This window comes from Oratosquilla oratoria, chromosome 36, assembly GCF_046742065.1.
Source record: "Oratosquilla oratoria isolate Oo_2021 chromosome 36, ASM4674206v1, whole genome shotgun sequence".
Classification (NCBI taxonomy): domain Eukaryota; kingdom Metazoa; phylum Arthropoda; class Malacostraca; order Stomatopoda; family Squillidae; genus Oratosquilla; species Oratosquilla oratoria.
This window is the reverse complement of record NC_134812.1, coordinates 4,696,360-4,722,680: the sequence shown is the minus strand read 5'-3', so window position 1 is coordinate 4,722,680 and position 26,321 is coordinate 4,696,360. Positions and strand designations below refer to the sequence as shown.

Here is a 26,321-nt window from a genome sequence, read left to right as displayed (position 1 = left end):
AATTTCAATTTGTATAACGAGGACTCACTATACAAGAATGTAGCAATGCTCATGCAGTCTCTGTTATTACTCTCCAACTCAGCTTGTGTGTGCACACATGTATTTGTGCACTGGATAACCCCTATATGGATTTCTGCTGGGGTTGCATTTATGATGCAATTCACCTGTGATCAAACTTGTTAGAACCTCCCTACTATCTCCAACCACAGCATTTAACCCTTCTAACATATCAATATCTCCGTAGTTTACAAATACTATACTCCCAGAGGCCTTCTTACTAAACCAAAACCCACGAACCTACAATACCTTTTGGTAACAGTGTATTATTGTCCATAAAAATATAAGTCCTTGTTAACTGTTAGTAGTAAGCCCCATCATTCAGTTGCTACCTCACTCATAGCATAGACTTCCAATGGGTCAACCACAAAGTACATGGTGGAGGGGCAACAGCTAGCTCTAAGGAGAGCCAAATCCTCACAATACTTCGAAAGGTACAGAGGATATAATTCTTGAATAAAAATTTTTTGACTACTTTCATCTCCAACCCACAAATTTTGTAAGTATTGGAATTTTGGTTCAGGGATTCATACAGCAAATAAATCTGTTTCTTCAAATTAAATAAAGTCGGACAGTCCCATTAAATCAGTTCAAATAGCAAATTTCAACAGCAATAACCACCATGCAATCTACATCAAAACCATGCGAAGATTGGATTAAATTGAAAGTCAATGACTGTGTTCATCTTCATATGGACGAGTTTATTCAGTTACAAACATGGAACCCTTTTCTTTAAAAGATCTACAAAGAATAAAAACAAGTTTACAAAAGATGGGAGACAAAGACAATTTTCTTAGATTCAAACAAGTTACACATTTCAAATTAAATATTCCATAATCGCACATCTGAAATTTAAATATGTAAATCAAGGAACATTCAGTTTAACATAATCATTTCATACGAGCGCCTAGAGATGTGATAGTCCCTTACTTAACATTCCACAAAAAACAATTGACCTCAACAACAAACTGATAGATTTAACACAAACAAACTATCATATTATACAAACTGATACAGTGGAAGGTGTGGCGTTTCATGGATGTGTCGAGGAAGGTTTGGATACTTGGGTAACATTAACATAACAGATCTAAAAACAGTCTCGCATTCGCCGCACTCAAGGCTTTATTTGTCAGGGGATTAAAAATCACTTAAAAATTGGGAATGTTCTGATCAGATTAAAACCAATTCATATGCTGACAAGGTACAGTGCATACCATATACACTTAAACTCATAAGTCTCGACATGGTGGCAGCAGGAGTACCACCTTTGGGAAGCTAGGCATAACAGACGCCACATAAAAATAGCATGGGAGGGAATAGTAGGCAGGGGGGATGAGGGGATGGGAGGGAGGGAGGATGTAACCAAGATGATCTAGACAGTCCAATCCTAAAACTATGGAGCAAATCATATTCATGGAAGATATAAAAAGTGAGGATATTCTTCCGATGATCCAGGACTAGGGCTCTGCACATGGGAAGGGCAGTATGATGGGTGGGGGGGGGAATGTGCGGGCATTACGAAAGGTGGCCTAATAAATTCGTGATGAATGAACTTTTACATAAAAGTGGTCCCAAAAGCAAAGGCAAAAAGGATTGCAGCTGCAGCAGCGTTGTGTACGTACGTATATGTGTATGGTGCAGAAAAAGAAAAAGTCGTTACTGATGTTATTAGTTACAGGAAACGATGGTGCTTACTGCCTGATTGACTGCAAACAATGACTAGATTACTGCAGAGGAGGTACGGAGGTGGGCCAGGCATGAAATGGCCATCATGAAAGTAGACCATGCTTTAGTCCAATTTTCACAATGTCTTTCAACAGTTGTAATTTAATGGCAACGTGCAACATTCACAACTGCCCCAGTGCACCAATACACTTCTCCTTCCTCCTCAGGTTTAAACCCTGATTAGTCAACTTCTCTCTACATCCTCACAATGCTAGGAAACAAAAAAGATCAAAGAAAATAAATAAAAATGATGATGATAATGATAAAAAAATAATAATAATAATAATAATAATAATAAATAAATAATAATAACAATAAAAAGAGAAGAAAAATGTTGACATACTTTGTAAAACGCAATACTGCATAGGAAATATACTGAATGGGAGACAATTCAGCCTCTCTGTAGTAGGTTTATCTATAAATTTGGATTTGTACACCATAGTTACTAAGCTGACAAAGAGGTATGTAGAGCGGGAAATGAAGGCACCATTAGTCCAACCCATGAGATGTGGAAGCAAACAACTTTCAATACGTTGGGTTTGAGTGCTAAACCCATTGCATCAATTCCTGAATGGCACAAAATGAGACACCAGATACAAGCACATGTGGTGACAAGTTCCTACAAAGGGTCAAGTCGTGTTCTCACCGGCCATGTGCCACACGAGGGGTCATTCAGACTATCTTCTGCAAGAACGTTTAGTTGACGTGATTCTCCCATGCAAACATGACGAATGCTATGATATGGCTACAGTTTCTTGCAGAAATATAAATCACCAAGGAAAAGGTTTTTCCTGTTTGGGGGTAGGGAGGTCCTGCAGGAGAAGGAAAAAAAATTTACTCCTTACAAATTGGAAAAAAGGAAAAACTGGGTCTTTCAAGAGATCATGGAAGTTGGTGTGTGTGTGGAGAGAGGGAGAGAGAAATTGGACAACTAGTTGGATAAGGTCTGGAAGTACAACACAGCAGATGATACAAGCTCTAAAGATACAAAGTAAAAAGATATAATTGAGGTACAGTAAAAAACGAGAGGAAAATGGAACAGGAATCAATTGGAGTAGCTCTGAGTAAACATCCAGGATGGTAATGCATTCATGTGCAATTTTGAGGGTATGTTTACACAGTGGGGGGTGGGGGAAAATATTCAGCATTCTGTTTCTTTAAACGAATGTTTCTAAATAGGAGTGTGCTTGGAAGACCGGTGAAGTGAAGCATTTGGATACAGGGTAGTTCACAAAAGGAAAGCAACATCCACTGGTCCCAACAAATTCTTACCTACTTCAGATTCAAACAAAGCAAGACACTTGGCCAATCAATGGACATGTACATTAAATATATATTTGTATATACAATTGATTAATAGAAGAGAAAATTTAACTAACAAAGTAAAAAATAAACGGCGCTCCAAACCTAACATCATTCAAAATCGAAACCATTTCCATTCAAAACACCAATGATGTAAATTCTTTTCTATGCATTCTTGTCTTTGAAGATGACCTTGATTTGTACTGTAGTTGCTTTGCTTGGTATACAGATTTTCAAAAATCCCAGCATATAAATTGCTCTCTCAACAACAGAGGCTACATAAGCACTCTTGTATTATCCCATGTGTGCGGACTTTGCAGGCCATGGTGACTCCTTGGACTCAACCCAACCCATTCTGCAAGACCTTTGCAGTAAGCCCACCACCAAAGTTACCAGCAGAAACAGAAACAGTGACCCCACAATACTGGGCAAGACAGATAAGTGCAGTAACCCCACAGGGGTGGTCAGTGTGAACATCCTAGCTGCACCAGCAACCATCTCTGGAATGTCACATAGCTATCTTATTAGGAAGCCGAGGTCCCAAAGTGCTGGTGAAATAACTGAAACAAATAGTGGAGTAAAAAATAGGGGAAAAATAGGTGCAAGGGGGAAAAAAAAATAAGAGGGAAAATAAGGCATGATATTGTTCTGGGGGCTTCTCTTGAGCAGGAGAGAAAACGGCAGTGAGATTTCAGCCAGTATTTGAGGGTAGAGATATGTACAACTTGATTACACTTACAATTCACAACTCAAGGATACAATGGCAGACTGAGTTTCCTACAGACATAAAACTAGCTTATTTTCTCCACATCAAGTTGTACAGAAAATGCAATGACCTTGACAGTAACAGTTCAAACTGGACACGACGGATCACCTGATCTGTAATTCCACTCAAACCACTGCCATGCAGCACATGCACTCTAACAGACCAAAATTATGGTAATAACACAAAACAAGAATTAACAATAAATACCTAAGCTTGTTTCATCTCTACTCTCAAAACTGGCCAATACAACATTGTATTTTGTATTCTTTGGCAAATAAACAAGTGTGCACATACAACACCGGGCCCAAAAGACCTGATGTGTGCAGAATCCCGTCCCTGGAAGCACGGCATGGGATCCTATCAGCACACAAAGCCTTTCCCTTCTCTTTACCATGACAAAGGAGTCTCCAGCTTCTTTAAGACACGTTGCAGTCACACTTCATACTTAATGGGGAAGAGCAGTGGGGGAGGGGGAGAAAAAATATATATAATAATCATTCATTCACTGGAGTGCCATGGGCATCAGCTCATAATACCCATTCAAAGCTCCCTCAGTCTCGTAGTCGGTGGAGGGCCCACTTCGAAACCTGATTTTCAAGATCTGAAGTATATGCCCAGAGCTCTACTACTAGTTTGTATTTACATGACTAACACAAGCACAAATCATACAGTCCTTTGTGTTACGCTACCAATGCATCGGAAAATAAGCTATTCTCCAGTAATAAAGAGTAGGTAAATTTCATTTTTTTTTTCTTTATGGGGGAACATTTTTTCAGGTTAAACACAAACATAACATCAAATAAGTATCACATATCACTCAATTTGTATTGATGTGTAGACTTTTCCAGTATGAACAAATATAATTCCATGACCCATCATGTGGAAACCGCTTTCATACTGGAAGGAAACCAAAAGTCATGTCACCATTTGCCTGTATCACAACAAAGTCAAACGAAGGCTTAGGACAGTGTCAATTGGATATCAACTGGAAAGTTATGTCCATGCACACTTCTTGTCACTAACATTGGCAGTGATTTGTGAACACAATCTGTTGAAATATTTGGATATTCAAAAAATGCCAGCATCTGATGAAATTTCATTGAAACACTTTATCTATTAACTTCGATCTTGCAACTACGACTGACATGGGCCAAGATGAGAGTCTTGCAGCCTGACCACTACTGCTGCTCCCATGAACCACTATGATGTGCCTAACCCTTCCCATTCAATTAGATACTGAATTTTTCCGTGAGGACTGACTCGCCTCGCCAACACATGAAACTTTTCACCATTGGCTATTCTGGTTGCAGCCCCAAAGTAATTGTTCACAGTTGATTTGAGGTCACTGAAAGACAGTTTATCTGCCACATGGGGGGAATCTTCTTCAAGACCATTTTCCTCTTGTTTGGTGGACCCTGTCAGTCTAGCACTAAGGGCATAGTCAAGGCAGTTCTTGATACTGTGGAACCCATTCACTCGAACACCATTCAGTCCTAAACCATTGAAAGGGGGAGGATTCAGAGCCCCATTCTGTATCAATGCCATCAGTTTCGCTCGGTCCATTTTCTTTCGGAATCTCCTCCTTTTTATCTCTCCATTCTTTCCAATTCTTATGTCACTTTCACTTAACTTTCTTTTCAAAGGTCTGATCACTGGCAGTCCATAGCTGAGGGAATCGAGATTGAGGAATGGATTATTCTGACCCTCAAAGTTTGAGGGTGGAGGTATGAAGGATTCTAGTGTTCCATGGGATGAGGTCTCGTCACTACTTGTGTCCCCTGGTGTGACTGATCCAGGAGTGAGCACTGTACTCTTCAACTTTCCACGCAAAGCTTTGCCCTGAAAAGAAAGGACAGTGAATAGACATACATAATATTGAAATATGTTTTTAACCTCTCTTATTTAATGCTGGATCGGTGATGGGTATCTGCAAGTGGTGGTGGTCCGTCAAGATGTTGCCAGAACCAAAACCCTGTTTATCTTCAAAACCTATCAACTCGTTTAAATTTATCTGGTGGCACATCCCAGGAAGCTGATAGTTTCGAGACTAGACCTTGCCACTCTACCCAAAATTCTCCCAAACTTCAACTCACCATTCCCTTTCAGTTTTGTTTCAATGCTAACAAAACCATCATTCGTTTCACAAACATACTACCAATCTTTTCCCTTTTGCTCTCATCTATGCACATTACTAACCCAAGATTCTGATTAGTCTTCCTCCCACTCTTTTATGCCCCTTGAATTTTTGCAGAAGAAAAATAGAGTAGGGGAGAGGAACAGACATAAACATTGCAAAGAAAAGGTTTAAGGAAGGAAAATACAAGCACTTCATCAACCCTTTACCAGTAGAGATTTCACTCTAATTAGGGAAAGAATATAAAGCTAGTCTGACTATGTCACCATATAGTCAGTACCTTGCAACACTGCTTCTGACCCAGGGCAGTGGACAGGATGCAGGGATGACCCATTATCCAAGAGGTGCCAAGATAAAGAGGGAGGGAGGAGGGTGGAGGGGAGTGGAATATATAGGAAATGGAATGGGTAGGTGTTTCTATGACTTTTTCTTTTTGGCTAAACCCCCCCCTCCCCCATGTAAGGGGAAAAAGCCTTTGGTATATGTATGTATTAACTATTCACTATCAACACACCAACATTATCTCCACTTTTGTTCCCTTCTTGCACACCCAATCACTACATCTATTGGCTCATCTCTCTTAGCATTTAGATATATCACAATCACACTCACATTTCTTCCAAAGTTCATCTTTCCTCTTCACTTTCTCTCACTATCAGGACTATGTGCACTCACAACCATTTATATCTCCCAACTCCTCATTTATCACATATTCTTGACAACTCTTATTACTTACCAACAAAGCCCCTCCCTCCACATGGGCTCAAAGTCCGTGGGAGCGACATTTTATCTCCCCCCGCCCTGCCCCAACCAAAAATAAATCAATAAATAAATCAAAAATTGGGGAACCCTCCCCTCACTCTCCTCCTATTTTGTTGCCTTCTATGACACACTGGAACGCAGTGACGGCATTCTCATTTCTCCAACACAGGGGCACAAGAAAAATAGATGGCAACCAAGGAACGGTAAAGGATATATTTAACCTCTTCAATACAAGTCAAATTTTTGCAGGCAGCACCAGCTGTCTGATGTATGAGGATTCGATGATGCAACACCATACTTGTGTTACAAAATATAAAGTTACAGCTGTATTACTCATTCTCTTTCACCCTGAATATTAATAATCACAGAAAGTCTGATCAAGTCAATTCACAGAATATGGGGTAACTCAGCTACAACTACAAAATAAACATAATCAAGACGCCAACCCTGTCATCCACTCACATCTCATGATGCCTACATATGCATCACTGTATGGAGAGAGTTAAGGAGGCAGTAGAAAAGAGGGATACATATACAAAAGGCTTTTTCCCCCTTACACGGGGGTTAGCCAAAGAGAAAAAGTGATAGAAACCACTCCCACCCATTCCATTTCCTATATATTCCACTCCCCTCCACCCTCCTCCCTCTCTCTTATCTTGGCACCTCTTGGATGACGGGTCATCCCTGCATCCTGTCCACTGCCCTGGGTCAGAAGCAGTGTTGCAAGACACTGCTTCTGACCCAGGGGGATAGCATTAGTAATATGTGGCTCAGCATTCTTTTATTAGTAGATAATTTTTCTAATATCAGAGAATGATGTGTAGCTCTGATCAACAGGAGTGCCCAAAAGAACTCCCTATAGTATTGAATGCATAACTATGTAGTCAACACTGCATACACATCAAAACAACTCCATCTGCATTCTACTCATTTACAACAACCTACCCCAGCCAGCACACTGCACTACTCATACAAGTACATACACACAGAGACCACAAATCAAAACTCCTTAGTAAATCCCCAAGTTCTATACTTCACAGTCCCCTCCCCTGAAATCACTGCCTACATAAGCAAAACCTGCACTTCATTGCCTACATTCAGGTAACCATCCTGCAATAAAATACTATCAAACATGGGAAATGGCCTAGATGCAACCACCACACACAAAACAAAGTACTATACTGGCTTACACTCAAGTCTAGATAATTCACAATATCTCTTCACTAAATAATCTATAGACTGAACCACTAGCCAGTCAGTTTCCTGAGGCTATGGGTCTACTTGAGAAGAAAAACTGGAGCAACTGACTGACTGATCCTAAGTATTCGAAGGAACAGATAATGGTTGGCCTACACAGCAATGCTGTCACACACATATTCCAGTAAGCCTTTATCCCATTAAAAAAGAGGTACCCACATTGAAACATAAAACACATGCCCACCCTACACTCATTCACTACCATTACCATGTTAACTATTCCATAGATGAAAGGTCCCTGTTCCCCACACCACACTGCTTGAGTCAGAGGCAAAGCAGCAGGATGTACTTCCGAAAATGGGCCAAACAGCCAGCTGGTTTAACCCCCTACTTCATCCACTCAGGAAATTTATGGAGTAAATAAGAGGTAATCCCTCCAGCCACATTCCTCACTTATTTGCAAGCACTCTCCATTCACTCCTACCTTTTGCAACTTCTCTACTTTGCTCAACAAACATTCCTCTTGTATCCATCCCATCTTTCTGCCTCATTCTAGGTCTTATTCTCAAGTTCACTCCATCCACTTCTATTTTCCGTACTTTTTAATAGTCTTTCTTCACTTGTCCTTATGTCTAAGCCCTCTAAGCATTCTGCAGCTCTCTTTCTACCTACGCCATCAACTCACCTCCACATTTCTCACTCTATCCTCACAACATTCACTATACTTCCTTAATATTTCACCTTGAACACATTCACTCTTCCTACCTGCATGCTTCAATGCTGTAGGCATAATTATTCCTTCATTTATTTGTCTATATACCATGGGCCTCTTCCCATTTATGAGAGGTAACCAACTAAGGCATGCACCCACTCCCATCCAGGTAGATGAAGGGTCATCCCTGTCTCACTGCCTGGGTCAGAAGCAATGCAGGAAGACACAGTACATCCATAGCAGTTTTCATTTACCCACCCTTGATATTCACTTGCTTTGTTTACTCTATAATTCACCTTCACTCCTTGTTATATTACCCAAAATACAGTCCACTGCTTCTTCCAGTCTCTCACCCTTTAACCTCTTCAATACAAATCAAATTCTCACATGCAGCATCGGCTGGCTGATGTACGATGATGAATCACAATACTTGTATAACAAAATATCAAGTTACAGCTTGTTTCTGTTTATCACCACAGAAAATGCAATCAAGATTGTTCAAAGAATCCAGGGGTCACTCTGCTACAACTATAAAATAATTATAATCATGACACCAATACTGGCATCCTCATATACATACTCATTCCAGCTGCAGAAATAATCCAGCCTTACCTTGACACACTCAACACATGGTTCATCACAAACAGACTCAAAATAGCTCCAACCAAATCTACAGCACTTCTCACCAACTGGACAAAAGAACACAAATACATACCTCATCTCTACATCAACAACACTCTAATACCACACACAAACACACCGAAAATTCTTGGTGTAACATACGATACATCCATGTCTTTCAAACAACACCTCACAAACATAAAAAAACAAATGCACACCTAGACTTAACGCACTTAAGTCAATCACTGGAACAACATTTGGACAAAACAAAGAAACTAATATAACAATATACAAACAATGCATACGCTCAGTGATGAATTATGCGAGTCCTGCATGGGCTCCTAATCTCAGTGAGACACACCACAACACCCTTCAAATCATACAAAACAAAGCCCTAAAAACAATTACAGGCTGCACAAATACATCACCTACAGACCATTTACACCATGAAACAAAAGTCCTCAAAGTCAAGGACCACCTCGACATGAGAGGCACACAAACACTTGCTGCAGCCACCACAAACACATCACACCCGCTACACTACATAGCAGAACACCCACACACACCAAGAAACATTAAAACTACACCCATAGACCTTTATTACACACAGATACTCTCTTCTCTTCCTCCACAACCACCAAAAACCAGCCTCCGGAAACATATTCATAATCATATCACTCACCGCTCCATTAACACACTGAAAGACAACACACTGCTGCATGCCAGACCCCCTGATATCCACCCTTCTGAATCCTCTCTCCCACGTAAGGACAGAGTCCACTTGCCAGAATGCGATGCGGTCACCACCCAGCACTTCTAAGCTACCAGAAGAGCTGGACGACCGTGTTGTGAACAGCTGCCCAGGATGTAACACTTCACCCCATACCATACAACACATAATGGAAGACTGCATTATACACAATCATGCATGCAAACAACACAACATACACTCTATAAAGGATTTGTGGGAAAACCCAGTTTCAGCTGTGGCCTTCCTTGGGGAGACGGGATTGCTCGGACAGACAGTCTAGGGAACGACAACGACAACAACAACAACAACAACATACTCATTCCTCATGATGCTGACATAAACATCAGCATATGGAAGGGGTTGAACTTACCTCCAACCCACCACCACTATGACTTCTTGTTCATTTCATCCTTACTTTTGCCTACATTTACCATTTTTTCATCTCGCACATCCTTCCAACCTCTGCCAGCAAATACTTCACTCTATCCTCCAACTAAGCCTGGCTCACTTCATGCTGTCAGGGTAATTAATTTCCGGTTATTAAATACATCCAAGTTGGTTACCGGCCAAGTGGGATAGAAGACCACTACTTGCAGCAGAGATCAAGACTGGAGGCAATTAATCTGTTGCACCTATCTCTTTTGCAGACGGCTTACACCCTCTAGCAAACAGCCCCCGAATAGGACCATAAATCACTTGGGGAAGAGATATTGTGTTGTTGTCAATGGCTTGTTAGCATGGGGTATTGTAATACGAGGTGTTCTGTCTCCGTCAGCTAGGTCAGTTTGAGTCTGTGGCCAGCCTGATTCTATGTTGGTACCATCTTTGTGCTGGATGGTGTCCTGAGTGCTGGCATGCCAGTGTGAGTGGGTCTTATTACTTTGTGGGGCTTACATCTATGGATTGTTCTTGGAGTACAGAGTTTGGTGGTCTTTCCTGAAGGCTTGTTTAGTTATCCGAGTGTGTAGGCATTTTTGTGTAGAAGTTTTGTGTGGTTCAAGTGGTAGGTTTATAGATGTTTGATGAAAGAGTATTAGGATGGTTTGGACATATGGAAAGAATGAGTGAAGAAAGACTAGTAAAAGAGGTATGGAAGGCAGATGTGGAGGGAGTGAACATGGGGGGACGTCCTAGGATGAGATGGATGGATGGGGTGAAGGGGGCTTTGGGGAAGAGGGGAATGTCTGTTGAGGAAGGACGGGAGAGGACAGAAGACAGGGGTGAATGGAGAATGGTTGTATATGGAAGATGTTGTGATGCATGAGGTGGAATGGACAGGGGAATGGGGGGTGAGGTAGCGTGTGTGAGCAAAGTTTTGACGCAGCACGAAGGGATTTCTCCCCGTCCTCTCCTTTTATGCAATGGGGGGACGGAGAGGGGGGGGGTCGCCAATTTAATGAAGCAGCCTTGCTGTGGATGTCCTGTGTCTTGCGACACTGCTTCTGACCCAGGGCAGTGGACAGGGTGCAGGGATGACCCGTCATCCAGGAGGTGCTAAGATGGGAGGGAGGGTGGAGGAGTGTGGAGTGTTTTCAGGGATGAAATGGGTGGGAATGATTTCATGCCTTTTCTTTTTTGGCTACCTCCCTAGTAAGGGGGAAAAAGCCTTGGTATATGTATGTATGTATAACATCCAGCTAGTGTATTTTTTTTTGCTGAGTTCTGTTGGTGGTACTTGTGAGATGTTGTGTGAAGGGTGTGTGTTAAGAATTCTTGTGTACAATTGTATTCCTTTCATTTTCATGTGATGTTCTATTGGGAGGGCTTTGGTTTCTGTATGGTGTCCAATTGGGTGCTGTTATTACTCTCAATGCTCCACTCTGTAGTGTTTGTAAATGATCTATCTATATACCAAGTTAGCAAAGTCAAAATGCACATACCCATTCCCATCCATCCCCCTTTCCTCCCTCTCATCTTAGCTACTCATGGATGAAGGGTCCTCCTTGTATCCCACCCACTACCCTGGCTTCAGAAGCAATGCAGCAAGACACTGTACATCCACAGCAAGGCTGCTTCACTTAATCACCGATCCCTCCCACTTCTCCATCCACTCATGCAGAATTTAAAGACAGGGAAATCCCTTCATGCTGTTAAAATACAATTCACACACAACCACTCCCTACTCTCTCCCTTCCTTACATCACAGTATCACCCATACACAGCCATTCTCTACTCATCCCTATCTCCTCTCCTTACTCAAAACCCCTTTCATCCTATCCATCCCATCAAGTGCACTCTATCTACCTTTTTTACTAATCTTTCTTCACTTATTCTTTCATGTATCCAAACCATTTCAATACTCTTTCATAAACCCTATATGCCATCTCCTTTTCCACTCCCACTCTCCTCCATATTTCTTACTTTATCCAACCTTGTAACCCCTACCATTTCTCAGACATTTAATCTCAAACACATTTAACCACTTAGGTATGATGATGCCTATGTAGGCATCATGAGGCATGAGTGGGTACACAAAGATGCCAGTGTTGGCATCTTGATTATGTATATCTTTTATAGCTGTACACGAGTTACCCCGCATTCTGTGAACTGGTTCGATCACATTTTCTATTACTCAGAGTAAATGAGAATGAGTAATACAGCCATGACTTTATATTTCATAATGCATGTAGTATGATGCAAATTACATATGGCACCCAATGCTGTGAGTGAGAACTTGAGTCATATTGAAGTGGTTAAAGTTCTCTCTGCCTCTTGTGAATTCAGTCTCTGCCCCATATTGTTGTTGGCATAATCATCATGTCATATAATCTCCTCTTTGCATCCATTCCTTGATGTCCATTTCTCATGACACTTTTCAGTCCCCCAAAGCATTTTGTAAGTTACATGTGCTCAATTTGTTGATTGTTGGGAATCACATTGTGGAGGCATAGATGAGAATGGTTCTTATGAATTGATTATATATGGTTATAATGTCTTTCTGTAGTCTGACGTGTTTGTTTCCTTGTTGATTTTTGTTGTCAGGCCTTTGATATGTGGGCTGAAAGTCATACAAGTATCAATGATTAGGCTTAGACTTATAAACTATTACAATCATCTAAAAGACCAATCACCCTTAGCCCCTTCAACTTAATTTAGCCCATCCTACTATTTACACATTTGGACGGTGAAGCATAGAATGGGTACCCTACAATATCTTTTGAAACAGCAAGGATTCAGTGAAGCTAAAATGTTTATCCGAATATAAATGTCATTTGTCCTTGTATTTACAGAGGCTTCAGCACCTACCTGATAATGACACCTCTCCCTTTTACCTTCACTAGACTGTTCACACCCCATAGGAAACAAAATGTAGCTTTACCTTGCTCATCATAGACTTTGAGGTAAGTATTCTTACACAATGAAATTGCTCTACCAATATGATTAACAACTTCAGCCCAACTAAAATTCATATTCACCAAATCATTTATGGTCTTTGAGCCTTATAACCATTGGAGCATAAAATATGGTGAAGTGATTTATCCAAAACTTGCAAGATTATGCTGTCATTGATATAGGGCACTTTCAGTTACCTGGTCACTGATATTGAAGAAAACATATTAAAAATAAACATCTGAAAATAAAAGACTGGAGTGAAACAAATAAATAAAACACCTATTTATATATAGATTACAGCTTCTGTAGCACAATAAACAAACAATATCAAGGGTGTAAAAATATACAGCCATATCGAGATTTTATGTACTGTATTCATTTAATTAGCTTTGTGTGACATGTATGGTCCAGGGACATGTTCTTTAACAGCTGCAATTTTCCACTAGTAGGAACCTTGTGTTACTTTAAACTCCTCTACCTAATTCCTGATGCCCATTCCTCCTAAGGGGAATGTCTGTTGAACAAGAAAGGGAGGAGGCAAAGGATTGGTGTGAGTGGAGAATGGTTGTGAATCTACAATCAATTAATTTGACCCCGAGGAATTTCTCCGTCTTCTCTATTTTGCACATAAGTGGACGAGTCGCCATGTAAAAGAGGTGGCCCTGCTGTGGATGTGCTGTCTTGCTGCACTGCTTCTAACCCAGTCAATAGGCAGGAGAAAGGGATGACCCTTCACTCACATAGAGCCAAGATGAATAGGTAACAAATGAGTAATCAATGGGTGGGAATGAGTGTGTGCCTTGGATGACTACCTGTATGGGGTAGAAGTCTTTAGTATAGAGACAGCCAATCCCTAAGACTCCTTCAAACTAGAGGAAGACTTGGGGTTGTAGTCAACAGGAATACCATTCAGATATTCCAGCCATATGATCACCTCACTTCCCACAATATAAGATGCTAAAGGGACTGGGGTAACACTTTGACACTTTGGTAGACTGGCCTGAGTCCTAATTCCTGGATATATGCTGGGTGACTGTGTGGATGGAACATTTGAGGAGTTGGAGGAAAAAAAAAGATATATATATATATATATATATACATATATATATATATATATATATATATATATATATATATAGATATATATATATATATAGATATAAAAGGGTTTTTACCCCCTTGCAACTGGGAAGATAAATGATAAATTCAATGAAGTCTCCCCCTTTTCCTGGTGGAATATTTGATGTATATTGTTCCATTTGTACATACATACATACATATACCAAGGCTTTTTCCCCCTTCCAAGGGAGGTAGCCAAAAAGGGAAAGGCATAAAAACACTCCCACCCATTTCATCCCTAAATACACTCCACACCCCTCCCACCCTTCCTCTCATCTGAGCACCTCCTGGATGACGGGTCATCCCTGCACCCTGCCCACCGCCCTGGGTCAGAAGCAGTGTCGCAAGACACAGTACATCCACAGCAAGGCCGCTTCATTTAATCGGCGACCCCCCCTCTCCGTCCCCCTTTGCATATAAGGCGAGGACGGGGAGAAATCCCTTCGGGCTGCGTCAAAATTTACTCACACATACTACCCCACCCCCCACTTCCCCGCCCATTCCTCCTCATGCAGTCACAACATCATCCATACAACCATTCTCCACTCCCCTCTGTCTTCCGTCCTCTCCCTTCCTTCCTCAACAGACATTCCCCTCTTCCCCAAAGCCCCCTTCACCCCATCCATCCACCTCATCCTAGGACGTCCCCTCATGTTCACTCCCTCCACATCTGCCTTCCATACCTCTTTTACTAGTCTTTCTTCACTCATTCTTTCCTTGTGTCCAAACCCTCCTAATCTTCTTTCATCAACCCTATCTCCCAAATCCCTTTTCACACCTGTTCTCCTCCTCTCCTCCTCATTTCTCACTCTATCTAGCCTAGTAACCCCCACCATACTTCTCAGACACCTCATCTCAAACACATTCAAACTCCTTCTCTCTTCTTCTCTTATGTTCCACGTTTCTGCCCCATACAGTGCTGTTGGCACAATCACTCCTTCATACAGTCTCCTCTTCGCATCCATTCCATTTGTAGTACGAGGATTTTGTTAAGCCAGGGTGAAGGGTTCTTGCTTTCTCAAGACGGCCTGAGGTTCAACGTGCAGCTGAATGGGTTGACCACTAGCTCCACAACAAGACTGACAGTGTAAGAAATAGCTCTCACCAAGAGTATAAACCCTGTGGTAGGGGAGAAAGAATACTGCCACCGAGTGTTCCCACTCGAGTCGTAAAAGGCAACAAAAAATGGGAACAGGACTACATATCCTACTCTCAGTAGCCCCAAAGGTGACAAAATATATATACCTGTATATATATACATATATATATATATATACATATATATATATATATATATATATATATATTAGGGTGCTTCCATCGTATATAGGCAAAATTTCAAAGTAATAAAATTTCTTTCTCCAGGGTGTTAGCTTGTTTCATTTAACAAAAAAACGTCGTAGATGTAATAATTTTACAATCGATTTATCTTAAAAGGTCGCGCATCGAAGTTAAATTATTTGCTCCTCCAGCCGCCTCGAAGGAGATGTCGAGGAACTCATCATCAGCCCCAGTGGGATCCGGCGGGCTCGAATGAAGTGCCAAGCTGCCCTGGCCGCTGAAATGAAGAAGGCCTTCAACCCACAAGTCCCTCTAGTTCTCCACTAGGACGGAAAGATCATGGAGGACTTCTCCCTTCCCGGCAAGGAAACCGTCGACCAGCTACCTATCCTTGTGTCTGGTGACAACCTTGTCAAGCTTCTTGCCATTCCGAAACTTCGTTCGGGGACTGCTTCGGTGATGGCAACGGCGATTCTCAAGACAGTGGATGAATGGGGAGTGAGAGACCCAGTCAGCTGGCTGTGCTTTGACACAACAGCCTCTAACACGGGCCACAAAGGAGGGGTCTCTGTCATCCTCGAGAAGGAAATCGGACAGCATCTCCATCTTGCCTGCTGGCATCATGTGGCTGAAATCGCCTTGGAAAAGGTGTTGGGAATGTTCGAAACTTCCGCATCCCCGAGCATTGACATGTTCCGTGACTACTGGCCCCGAATTTGCCAGAATTCATTCACGACGAGCGTTCAAAATGAGAAGTTGGGACCTCTGGTCAAAGGATGGAAGGAGGAGGTAATCTTGTTCTGCAAGACTCAGCTCCAGCAGCAACAACCGAGGGATGATTACAAGGAACTCCTCCAGCTGACCATAATTTTTCTCGATGATCATCTCCCGGGAGGGATCCGATTCAAGCAGCCTGGAGCAATCCATCGGGCGAGATGGATGGCTTGTGCCATCTACACACTCAAGGTGGTTCTCTTCAAAACCCAGTACCCCCATCGAAGATCGACCTGGACCTTCTCGGCGGCCGTCACGGAGCGAGGCGACATGGAACCATTTGGAGGAAGTGGCCATCTTTATCACAAAAGTTTACGTGAAGTACTGGTTCGAGGTCCCCTCCGCTGTCTTCGCTCCGAAGAACGATCTCGACTTCCTTCAAGCCCTGGAGGCATTCCCCATCAAAGCCATTGGCAAGGCAGCTTCGAGCGCATTCAATCGCCACTTGTGGTACGTGTTGGAAGTGCTTGTTGCCTTTGCTTTCTTTGACGACCGAGTCACAGTGGCAGAGAAGAAGAAAATGGTGACGAATCTTCAAAGGGTAATCCCGAACGACCCTCCGAAAAGGCTTCCGCCACTCTCCGCCAGCTTGAAGGACCTCTCGGATTTTGTCACCTCAGCCACAATGACATTCTTCAAGTGCCTCCAGCTGTCAGCTGATTTTCTCGGGAAAGATCCTGGGGAGTGGGCAGGAGACGAAGAGTACCGCCATTCTCGATGCCTTGTTGGATCTCTGAAGGTGGTCAACGACTTGGCGGAGCAAGGAGTGGCGCTCATGTCCGAATTCAATGCCTAACTCACGAGAAACGAAGAGCAGTAACACTTCGTCCTTCAAGTAGTTGAAGCACACCAGAAATCTTTCCCCGCTTCGACCAAAGCAGCTGCCTTGAAGAAAGATTGAAGGCTGAAATTTATGTGTTGGGATTTGTAAATTCCAACTCATTGAGAGGAAATAATTTATCGTTTGATGAGCTTTGGTGACGTTTGTTTGAGTATTGCTGGTCGTTCAGTTCAATTTTACTGAAGCACGGTAAATAAACATTTGAAGTTTGGTGCGCGACCTTTAAATATCATTTGATTTCAAAACCCTTTTTTCTGTATCAGTTTTGGATAAAAAAAAATTGATTGAAGCCCTGGAGAAATTAAAAATTAAACTTTCATTTCTTAGAAGCACCCTAATATATATATATATATATATATAAATATATATATATATATATATATATATATATATATAAGGAAGAATAAGAAAGGATGAGGTGAAGGCAGTTGTTAAGATGATGAAAGTAGGTAAGGCACCTGGTCTGGATGGATGCCAAGCAGAATGTCTGAAAAAGGGAGGTACAGTGATGGTGGACTGGCTGGTGAGGTTATTTAATGTTTGCTGGGGAGAGGGTAGAGTGCCGGAGGACTGGAGAAGTGCCTGTATAGTTCCTCTTTACAAGGGAAAAGGGGACAAGTGTGAATGTAGTAGTTTTAGAGGGATTAGCTTGTTAAGTGTAGTTGTTGTCGTTCCCTAGACTGTCTGTCCGAGCAGTTCCGTGTTAAGTGTAGTTGGGAAGGCTTATGGGAGGATCTTGATCGAGAGGATTAGGAGAGGAACAGAAGGAGTAATTGGTGAGGAACAGTGTGGATTTAGGACAGGTAGAGGTTGTGTAGATCAGATCTTTGTGGTAAGACATATGTGAGAAAGCTATAGGAAAGGGGTAGGATTTTTTTTGGCTTTTATGGATCTGGAAAAGGCTTACGATAGGGTAGACAGAAAGGCACTGTGGGAGGTTATGCAGATATACAGGATAGGAGGAAAGCTTCTGGGAACTGTCAAGAGTTTTTATGAGAGTTAGTAGAGCTTGTGTCAGGATTGGAAATGGAGAGAGTGAGTGGTTGGAGGTAAAGGTGGGACTTCGTCAAGGATGCGTTATGTCGCCCTGGCTGTTCAACTTATACATGGATGGGGTGGTGCAAGAGGTAAATGCAAGGGTAGTGGGTCAGGGATTGGAGATGGTTAAAGAAAATGGGGAAAAGTGGGAGGTGAGCCACCTGTTGTTTGTGGACGACACTGCGCTTGTGGCAGGATCGGAGGAGGGATTGAGGAAGTTGGTGGCAGAGTTTGGGAAAGTATGTGATAGAAGAAAGCTAAAGATAAATGTGGGTAAAAGTAAGGTGATGAGATGTACAAGGGGTGAAAGTGCCAGTAGACTGGAAGTGAGCATAAAGAAACTGAATCCTCTGAAACTTACACACCTTTCCCCTTGTACAACAGAACTGTATATGCACCCAGTCCTCATGCATTCTACCCTCTTTTAGACAAACGTTAAACAACCTCACCAGCCAGTCAACCATCACTGTACCTCCCTCCTTTTAAGACACTCCCTTCGGGCTGCGTCAAATTTTGCTCACACATACTACCTCACCCCCCATCCATTCCACCTCATGCATCACAACATCATCCATATACAACCACTCTCCATTCACCCCTGTCTTCTGTCCTCTCCCGTCCTTCCTCAACAGACATTCCCCTCTTCCCCAAAGCCCCCTTCACCCCATCCATCCACCTCATCCTAGGACGTCCCCTCATGTTCACTCCCTCCACATCTGCCTTCCATACCTCTTTTACTAGTCTTTCTTCACTCATTCTTTCCATGTGTCCAAACCATCCTAATACTCTTTCATCAACCCTATCTCCCAACTCCCTTTCCACCCCTGTTCTCCTCCTCACCTCCTCATTTCTCACTCTATCTAGCCTAGTAACCCCCATCATACTTCTCATACACCTCGTCTCAAACACATTTAAACTCCTTCTCTCTTATGTTCCATGTTTCTGCTCCATACAGTGCTGTTGGCACAATCACTCCTTCATACAGTCTCCTCTTAGCATCCATTCCCAAATGTCTATTCCTCATTACACTTTTTAATCCACCAATCCACCACCACTTCTCTCAATCTACATTCTACCTCCACCTTCACTCCACCTTTTCCTGCCACATTTGCACCCAAATATCTAAAACTATCCACTTCCTCCAGTCACTCTCCCTTAATACTCACTTCCAGTCTACTGCCACTTTCACCCCTTGTACATCTCATCACTTTACTTTTACCCACATTTATCTTTAGCTTTCTTCAATCACATATTCTCCCAAACTCTGCCACCAACTTCCTCAATCCCTCCTCCGATCCTGCCACAAGCGCAGTGTCGTTCACAAATAATAGCTGGCTCACCTCCCACTTTTCCCCCATTTTCTTTAACCATCTCCAATCCCTGACCCACTACCCTTGCATTTACCTCTCGCACCACCCCATCCATGTATAAGTTGAACAGCCAGGGCGACATAACACATCCTTGACGAAGTCCCACCTTTACCTCCAACCACTCACTCTCTCCATTTCTAATCCTGACACAAGCTCTACTACTCTCATAAAAACTTTTGACAGCTCCCAGAAGCTTTCCTCATATCCCGTATATCTGCATAACCTCCCACAGTGCCTTTCTGTCTACCCTATCGTAAGCCTTTTCCAGATCCATAAAAGCCCTAAAAACATCCTTCCCCTTTCCTATAGCTTTCTCACATATCTGTCTTACCACAAAGATCTGATCTACACAACCTCTACCTGTCCTAAATCAACACTGTTCCTCACCAATTACTCCTTCTGTTCCTCTCCTAATCCTCTCAATCAAGATCCTCCCATAAGCCTTCCCAACTACACTTAACAAGCTAATCCCTCTGAAACTACTACATTCACACTTGTCCCCTTTTCCCTTGTAAAGAGGAACTATACAGGCACTCCTCCAGTCCTCCGGTACTCTACCCTCTCTCCAGCAAACATTAAATAACCTCACCAGCCAGTCCACCATCACTGTACCTCCCTTTTTCAGACATTCTGCATGGCATCCATCCAGACCAGGTGCCTTACCTGCTTTCATCATCTTAAACAACTGCCTTCACTTCATCCTTCCTTATTTCTCCTCCATTTTCCTCACTCATCACTCTCATTTTCTTAGCATTTCCCACTGCAGCTATCTTTCCCTCCCTATCCTCCTTCACATTTAGCAACTCCCTAAAATATTCTGCCCATCTTCCCCTTACTGCCTTCTCTTCCATTATCATCTCTCCATCTGCACCTTTTACCTTTTCTTCTCTACTTGATTCACAACAAATTGAAAGTGAGTATTAAGGGAGAGAGACCGGAGGAAATGGATAGTTTTAGATACTTGGGGGCGAATGTGGTGGGAATGGGAAGAGTGGAGGTGGAGGTAGAATGTAGATTAAGAGAAGCAAGTAAATGCCTTGAGGGATTAAAGTGTAATGAAAAATACATTTGGGAATGGATGCAATGAGATTGTATAATGGGATGATTGTGCAGACAGCACTGTGTGGGGTAGAAACATGGAACACAAGAGTTTAAATGTATTTGAGATGAAATGCCTGAGAAGTATGATAGGGGTTACTAGGCTGGATAGAGTGAGAAACAAGGTGAGGAGAGCTGGGGGTGGAAAGGGAGTTGGGAGACAGTTCTGATGAAAGAGTATTGGGATGATTTGGACACATGGAAAAAATAAGTGAAGATTAGCAAAAGAGGTATGAAAGGCAGAGGTGGGGGGAAGTGAACATATCCCTTCATCACACCCTTTCCCCACCTCCCTTTCATGTATTACATCATCATCCATAAGTAACCACCCTCCATTCACTCCTACCTTCCATCTTCTCCAGTCCTTCCTCAATAGACATTCCCCTATCCCAATGCCCCTTTTACCCCATTCATCCATCTCATCCTTGGTTGTTCCCTCATGTTAACTCCTTCCACCTCTGCCTTCCCCACCTCTTTCACTAATCTTTCTTCACACATTCTTTCCATGTGTCCAAACCATACCAATACTCTTTCATCAACCCTATCTCCCAACTCCCTCTCAACCCTTGTTCTCCTCCTCACCTCATTCTATCCACCCTAGTAAACCCTATCATACTTCACAGGCACCTCATCTCAAACGCATTCAAACTCCTCTCTTATGTTCCATGTTTCTGCTCCATACAATGCTGTCGGCACAATCACCCCTTCATAAAATCTCCTCTTAGCATCCATTCCCAAATCTTTATTTCTCATTATACTTTTTAATTCCCCAAGGAATTTACTTGCTTCTCTCAATCTACATTCTATCTCCACCTCCACTCTTCCCTTTTCCATCACATCCACACAAAGTATCTATATCTATCCACTTCCTCCAGCCTCTCTCACTTAATACTAACTTCCAGTCTGCTGCCACTTTCTCCCCTTTTACATCTCATCACCTTACTTTTACCCACATTCATCTTCAATTTCCTTCTTTCACACACTTTCTCAAACTCTGTCACTAACTTCCTTAATCCCTCCTCTGATCCTGCTACAAGCATAGTGTCACCAGTAAACAACAACTGGTTTATCTCCCATTTTATTCCATTTCCTTTAACTATCTCCAATCCTCAACCCATTAACCTTGAATATACCTCTCGCACCACCCCATCCACGTATGAATTGAACAGCCAAGGCGACATAACACATCCCGGGCAAAGTCCCACCTTTACCTCAAACCACTCACTCTCTCCATTTCTGATTCTAATTAAAATTCTACCACTCTCCTAAAAAGACTGCTCTTAACAGCTTTCCTCCTATCCCATAAATGCAATACCTCCCACAGTGCTTTCCTGTCTACCCTGTCATAAGCCTTTTCCAAATCCATAAAGGAAAAAAAAAAAATAATAATAATAATAATAATAATAATAATAATAATAAATATAATAATAATACATACATACATATACCAAGGATTTTTCCCCCTTCCAAGGGAGGTAGCCAAAAAGGGAAAGGCATAAAAACACTCCCACCCATTTCATCCCTAAATACACTCCACACCCCCCCCCACCCTCCCTCTCATCTGAGCACCTCCTGGATGACGGGTCATCCCTGCACCCTGCCCACCGCCCTGGGTCAGAAGCAGTGTCGCAAGACACAGTACATCCACAGCAAGGCCGCTTCATTTAATCGGCGACCCCCCCGCTCCGTCCCCCGGTGCATATAAGGCGAGGACGGGGAGAAATCCCTTCGGGCTGCGTCAAAATTTACTCACACATACTCCCCCACCCCCCCGCCCATTCCTCCTCATGCAGTCACAACATCATCCATATACAACCATTCTCCACTCACCTCTGTCTTCCGTCCTCTCCCTTCCTTCCTCAACAGACATTCCCCTCTTCCCCAAAGCCCCCTTCACCCCCACCATCCACCACATCCTAGGACGTCCCCACATGTTCACTCCCACCACATCTGCCTTCCACACCTCTTTTATTCTTTCTTCGCTCATTCTTTCCATGTGTCCAATAATAATGATAATAATAATAAAAAATAAATAAAAATAACACCATTACCTTTTCCTAAAGTTTTCTCACATACCTGTCTTACCACAAGAATCTGATCCACACAACACCTACCTGTCCTAAACCCACACTGTTCCTCACCAATTACTCCCTCTGTTCCTCTCCTAATCCACTCTATCAAAACCCTCCCATATGCCTTCCCAACTACACTCAAATGCTGATCCATCTGAAACTGCTACACTCACATTTGCCCCCCTTTTCCCTTAAAAAGTGGAACTATACAGGCACTCATCCAGTCCTGTCACTATACTCCCTCACCGACCAGTCCACCATCACTGTACTTTTTTTTTTTTTTTTTTTTTTTTCTGGATGACACCTATCCAAACCAGGTGCCTTACCTGTTCTCATCATAACAACTGCCTTCACATTTGGCAACTCCCAAAAATACTATGCCCATCTTCCTCTTATTGTCGTCTCTTCCATTATCATATCTCCATCTGCACCTTGTTCCTTTTCTTCTCTACTTGATCTGCCTCCTCTTCCTCTCTTAATTTCTTTCCAAATCTTTTTATTACTTTCAATATTTTCTGTCATACTCTTACCCCATTTCACATCTGCTCTCCTCTTTGCCTTCTTTATCTTATGATTTACTTCTTTTCTTTGTACCTCTCATATAATTCTCTTGTCCTATTTTGTAACCAATCTGTAAATGCTTTCTTCTCTTCTACAACCTTCTTTGCTTCATCATCCCACCACTTACCCTTCCTTCATTCCCTCACGTCCTTCTGATTCAACACACCATCTTTGCACACCTTGTGACTCCTTGAACTATCCCCATTCCTCCACTCCTAGTTCTACTCTATCCTTCACTCCTTCCCACTCCTCTCAAATTCTTCTTGTGCTCCTTCTTTTCTTTCTCATTTAAGAAGTTTACTTTAAGCACCTCCCTACCTTCTGTCCTTTTCTTCTTTCTCTATCTATCCTCCAATCTCAACTTACCTTTCACCAAAAAATTATCTGACATTCCCCTCCTCTCTCCCCCCTTTAAACATGTACATCCTGCTCTTCCTACTGTTCTCCTGGTTACCACTATATAGTCCATTAATGCCCTGTCTACCACTGTTCCATCCACCACCCTCTCCCATGTGTACTTATGCTTGACTTTCTTCCTAAACACTATTTGCTATCATCAACTCTCGTTCTAGACACATCTCCACCTTTATGGATTTGGAAAAGGCTTATGATAGGGTAGACAGGAAGGCACTGTGGGAGGTATTGCAGATATATGGGACAGGAGGAAAGCTATTAAGAGGAGTCCAGAGTTTTCACAAGAGTAGTAGAGATTGTGTTAGAATTAGAAATGAGGGGAGTGAGTTGTTTGAGGTAAAGGTGGGACTTCGTCAGGGATGTGTCATGTCACCTTGGTTGTTCAATTTATACATGGATGGGGTGGTGCCTGAGGTAAATGCAAGGGTAATGGTCTGGGGATTGGAGATGGTGAGAAAATGGAGAAAAATGGGAGATAAGCCAGTTGTTGTTAGCTGACAACACTGCGCTTGTAGCAGGATCAGAGGAGGGATTAAGGAAGTTAGTGACAGAGTTTGGGATGGTATGCAAAAAAAGTTGAAGATAAATGTTAGTAAAAGTAAGGTGTTGAGGTGTACAAAGGGAGGAAATGGCACCACATTGGGAGTATTAAGGGAAAGAGACTGGAGAAAGTGGATAGTTTTAGATACTTGGAGCGAATGTGGTTGGAAAGGGAGGAGTGGACGTGGAGGTAGAATGTAGGTTGAGAGAAGCAAGTAAATGCCTTGGGGGATTAAAAAATGTAATGAGAAATAGACACTTGGAAATAGATCTGAAGAGGAGATTTTATGAAAGGGTGATTGAGCCAACAGCACTGCATGGGGCTGAAACATGGAACATAAGAGGAAAAGTTTAAATGTGTTTGAGATGAAATGCCTGAGAACTACAGTAGGGCTGGATAGAGTGAGAACAAGGAGGTGAGGAGTGCAGGGATGGAAAGGGAGTTTGGAGATAGGGTTGATGAGTATTGGGATGGTTTGGACACTTGGAAAGAATGAGTGAAGAAAGATTAGTAAAAGAAGTGAGGAAGGCAGTGTAGAAAGCAAACATGAGGGGACAACCAAGGATGAGATGGATGGATGGGGCAAAAGGGATACTGAGAATGGATGATGTCTGTTGAGGAAGGGAAAAGACAGAAGATAGAGGTGAGTGGTGAATGTTGTGTATGGATGATGCCGTGATACATGAAAGGGAGTGGGTGGGGGATGGTGGGTGAAGGAGTATGCGCGAAAAAATAATTTGACACGGCCCAAAGGGATTTCTCCCTGTCTTCTCTTTTTCTGCACAAGGGGATGAAGTGGGAGGGGGGGGGGGGGGGTGTCACTGATTCAATGGGGCAGCTTTGCTGTGGATGTGCTGTCATGCTGCATTGCTTCTGACCCAGGGCAGTGGGTGAGATGCAGGGATGACTTGTCTTCCAGGAGCCAAGAAAAGGAGGGAAACTTGAATGGGAATGGAGTATGTTGGGGGAATAAGAGCCCTTGGTATATGTATGTAGAACGAGTGCAGCATAAAGTAACAAAGCTCATTCTTAGGTTGCTGTACAAGCCATGCAAAGAGTGCTTAAGTAAACTAAATTTGTTTAGTCTCTTGAAACTGAAAATAAGAGATCTAATTGAGGTCTTCAAAATTGTTTGAGGAATTAAAAACATGTTTAAAAATGTTTTTAAACTGACACTTCCAATGCAACTTGGAGTAATGGATGCATGATTGTAGGAAAATTATTTCAAAGATGCATAGCAAAATGCTCTTTCTTCAATCACGTTGTTAATATATGGAATGGTCTACCATCAAATGTCATCGACTGTTCCACTGTAGAGGTATTCAAAAGTCTCGACATTTACATAGCTACAAATCTCCAGTTAGAATTATTTACATACACATACCAAGGCTTTTTCCCCCTTACAAGGGAGGTAGCCAAAAAGGAAAAGGCATAAAATCACTCCCACCCATTCCATCCCTGAATACACTCCACACCCCTCCACCCTCCCTCTCATCTTAGCACCTCCCGGATGACAGGTCATCCCTGCACCTTGTCCACTGCCCTGGGTCAGAAGCAGTGTCACAAGACACAGCACATCCACAGCAAGGCCACTTCATTAAAATTAGAATTATTTACTTCTAAATAATGGGGGGAGAGAGAGAAAAGAGAAGGAAGAAAACAATAATAGTAATACATACATGCATACATATACCAAGGCTTTTTCCCCCTTCCAAGGGAGGTAGCCAAAAAGGGAAAGGCATAAAAACACTCCCACCCATTTCATCCCTAAATACACTCCACACCCCTCCCACCCTCCCTCTCATATTATTAATAATATGTTAAGTACCAAAATAGCCATGTAATGACCAAT

General features: G+C 42.4%; 1 protein-coding gene across 6 annotated transcripts in view; it reads right to left on the bottom strand.

Annotated features, from left to right (window-relative positions):
• Positions 1–738: 738 nt before the first annotated feature.
• Positions 739–26,321, bottom strand: part of Pcl (polycomb protein Pcl) — a 73,527-nt gene continuing 47,944 nt past the window's right edge. For all 6 annotated transcript variants that reach the window (XM_076174441.1, XM_076174437.1, XM_076174436.1 and 3 more), the window contains exon 12: positions 739–5,689. In XM_076174441.1, the coding sequence (XP_076030556.1) occupies positions 5,051–5,689 (639 nt within the window). In that variant the 3' untranslated portion in view covers positions 739–5,050. The remainder of the gene's footprint in view (positions 5,690–26,321) is intronic.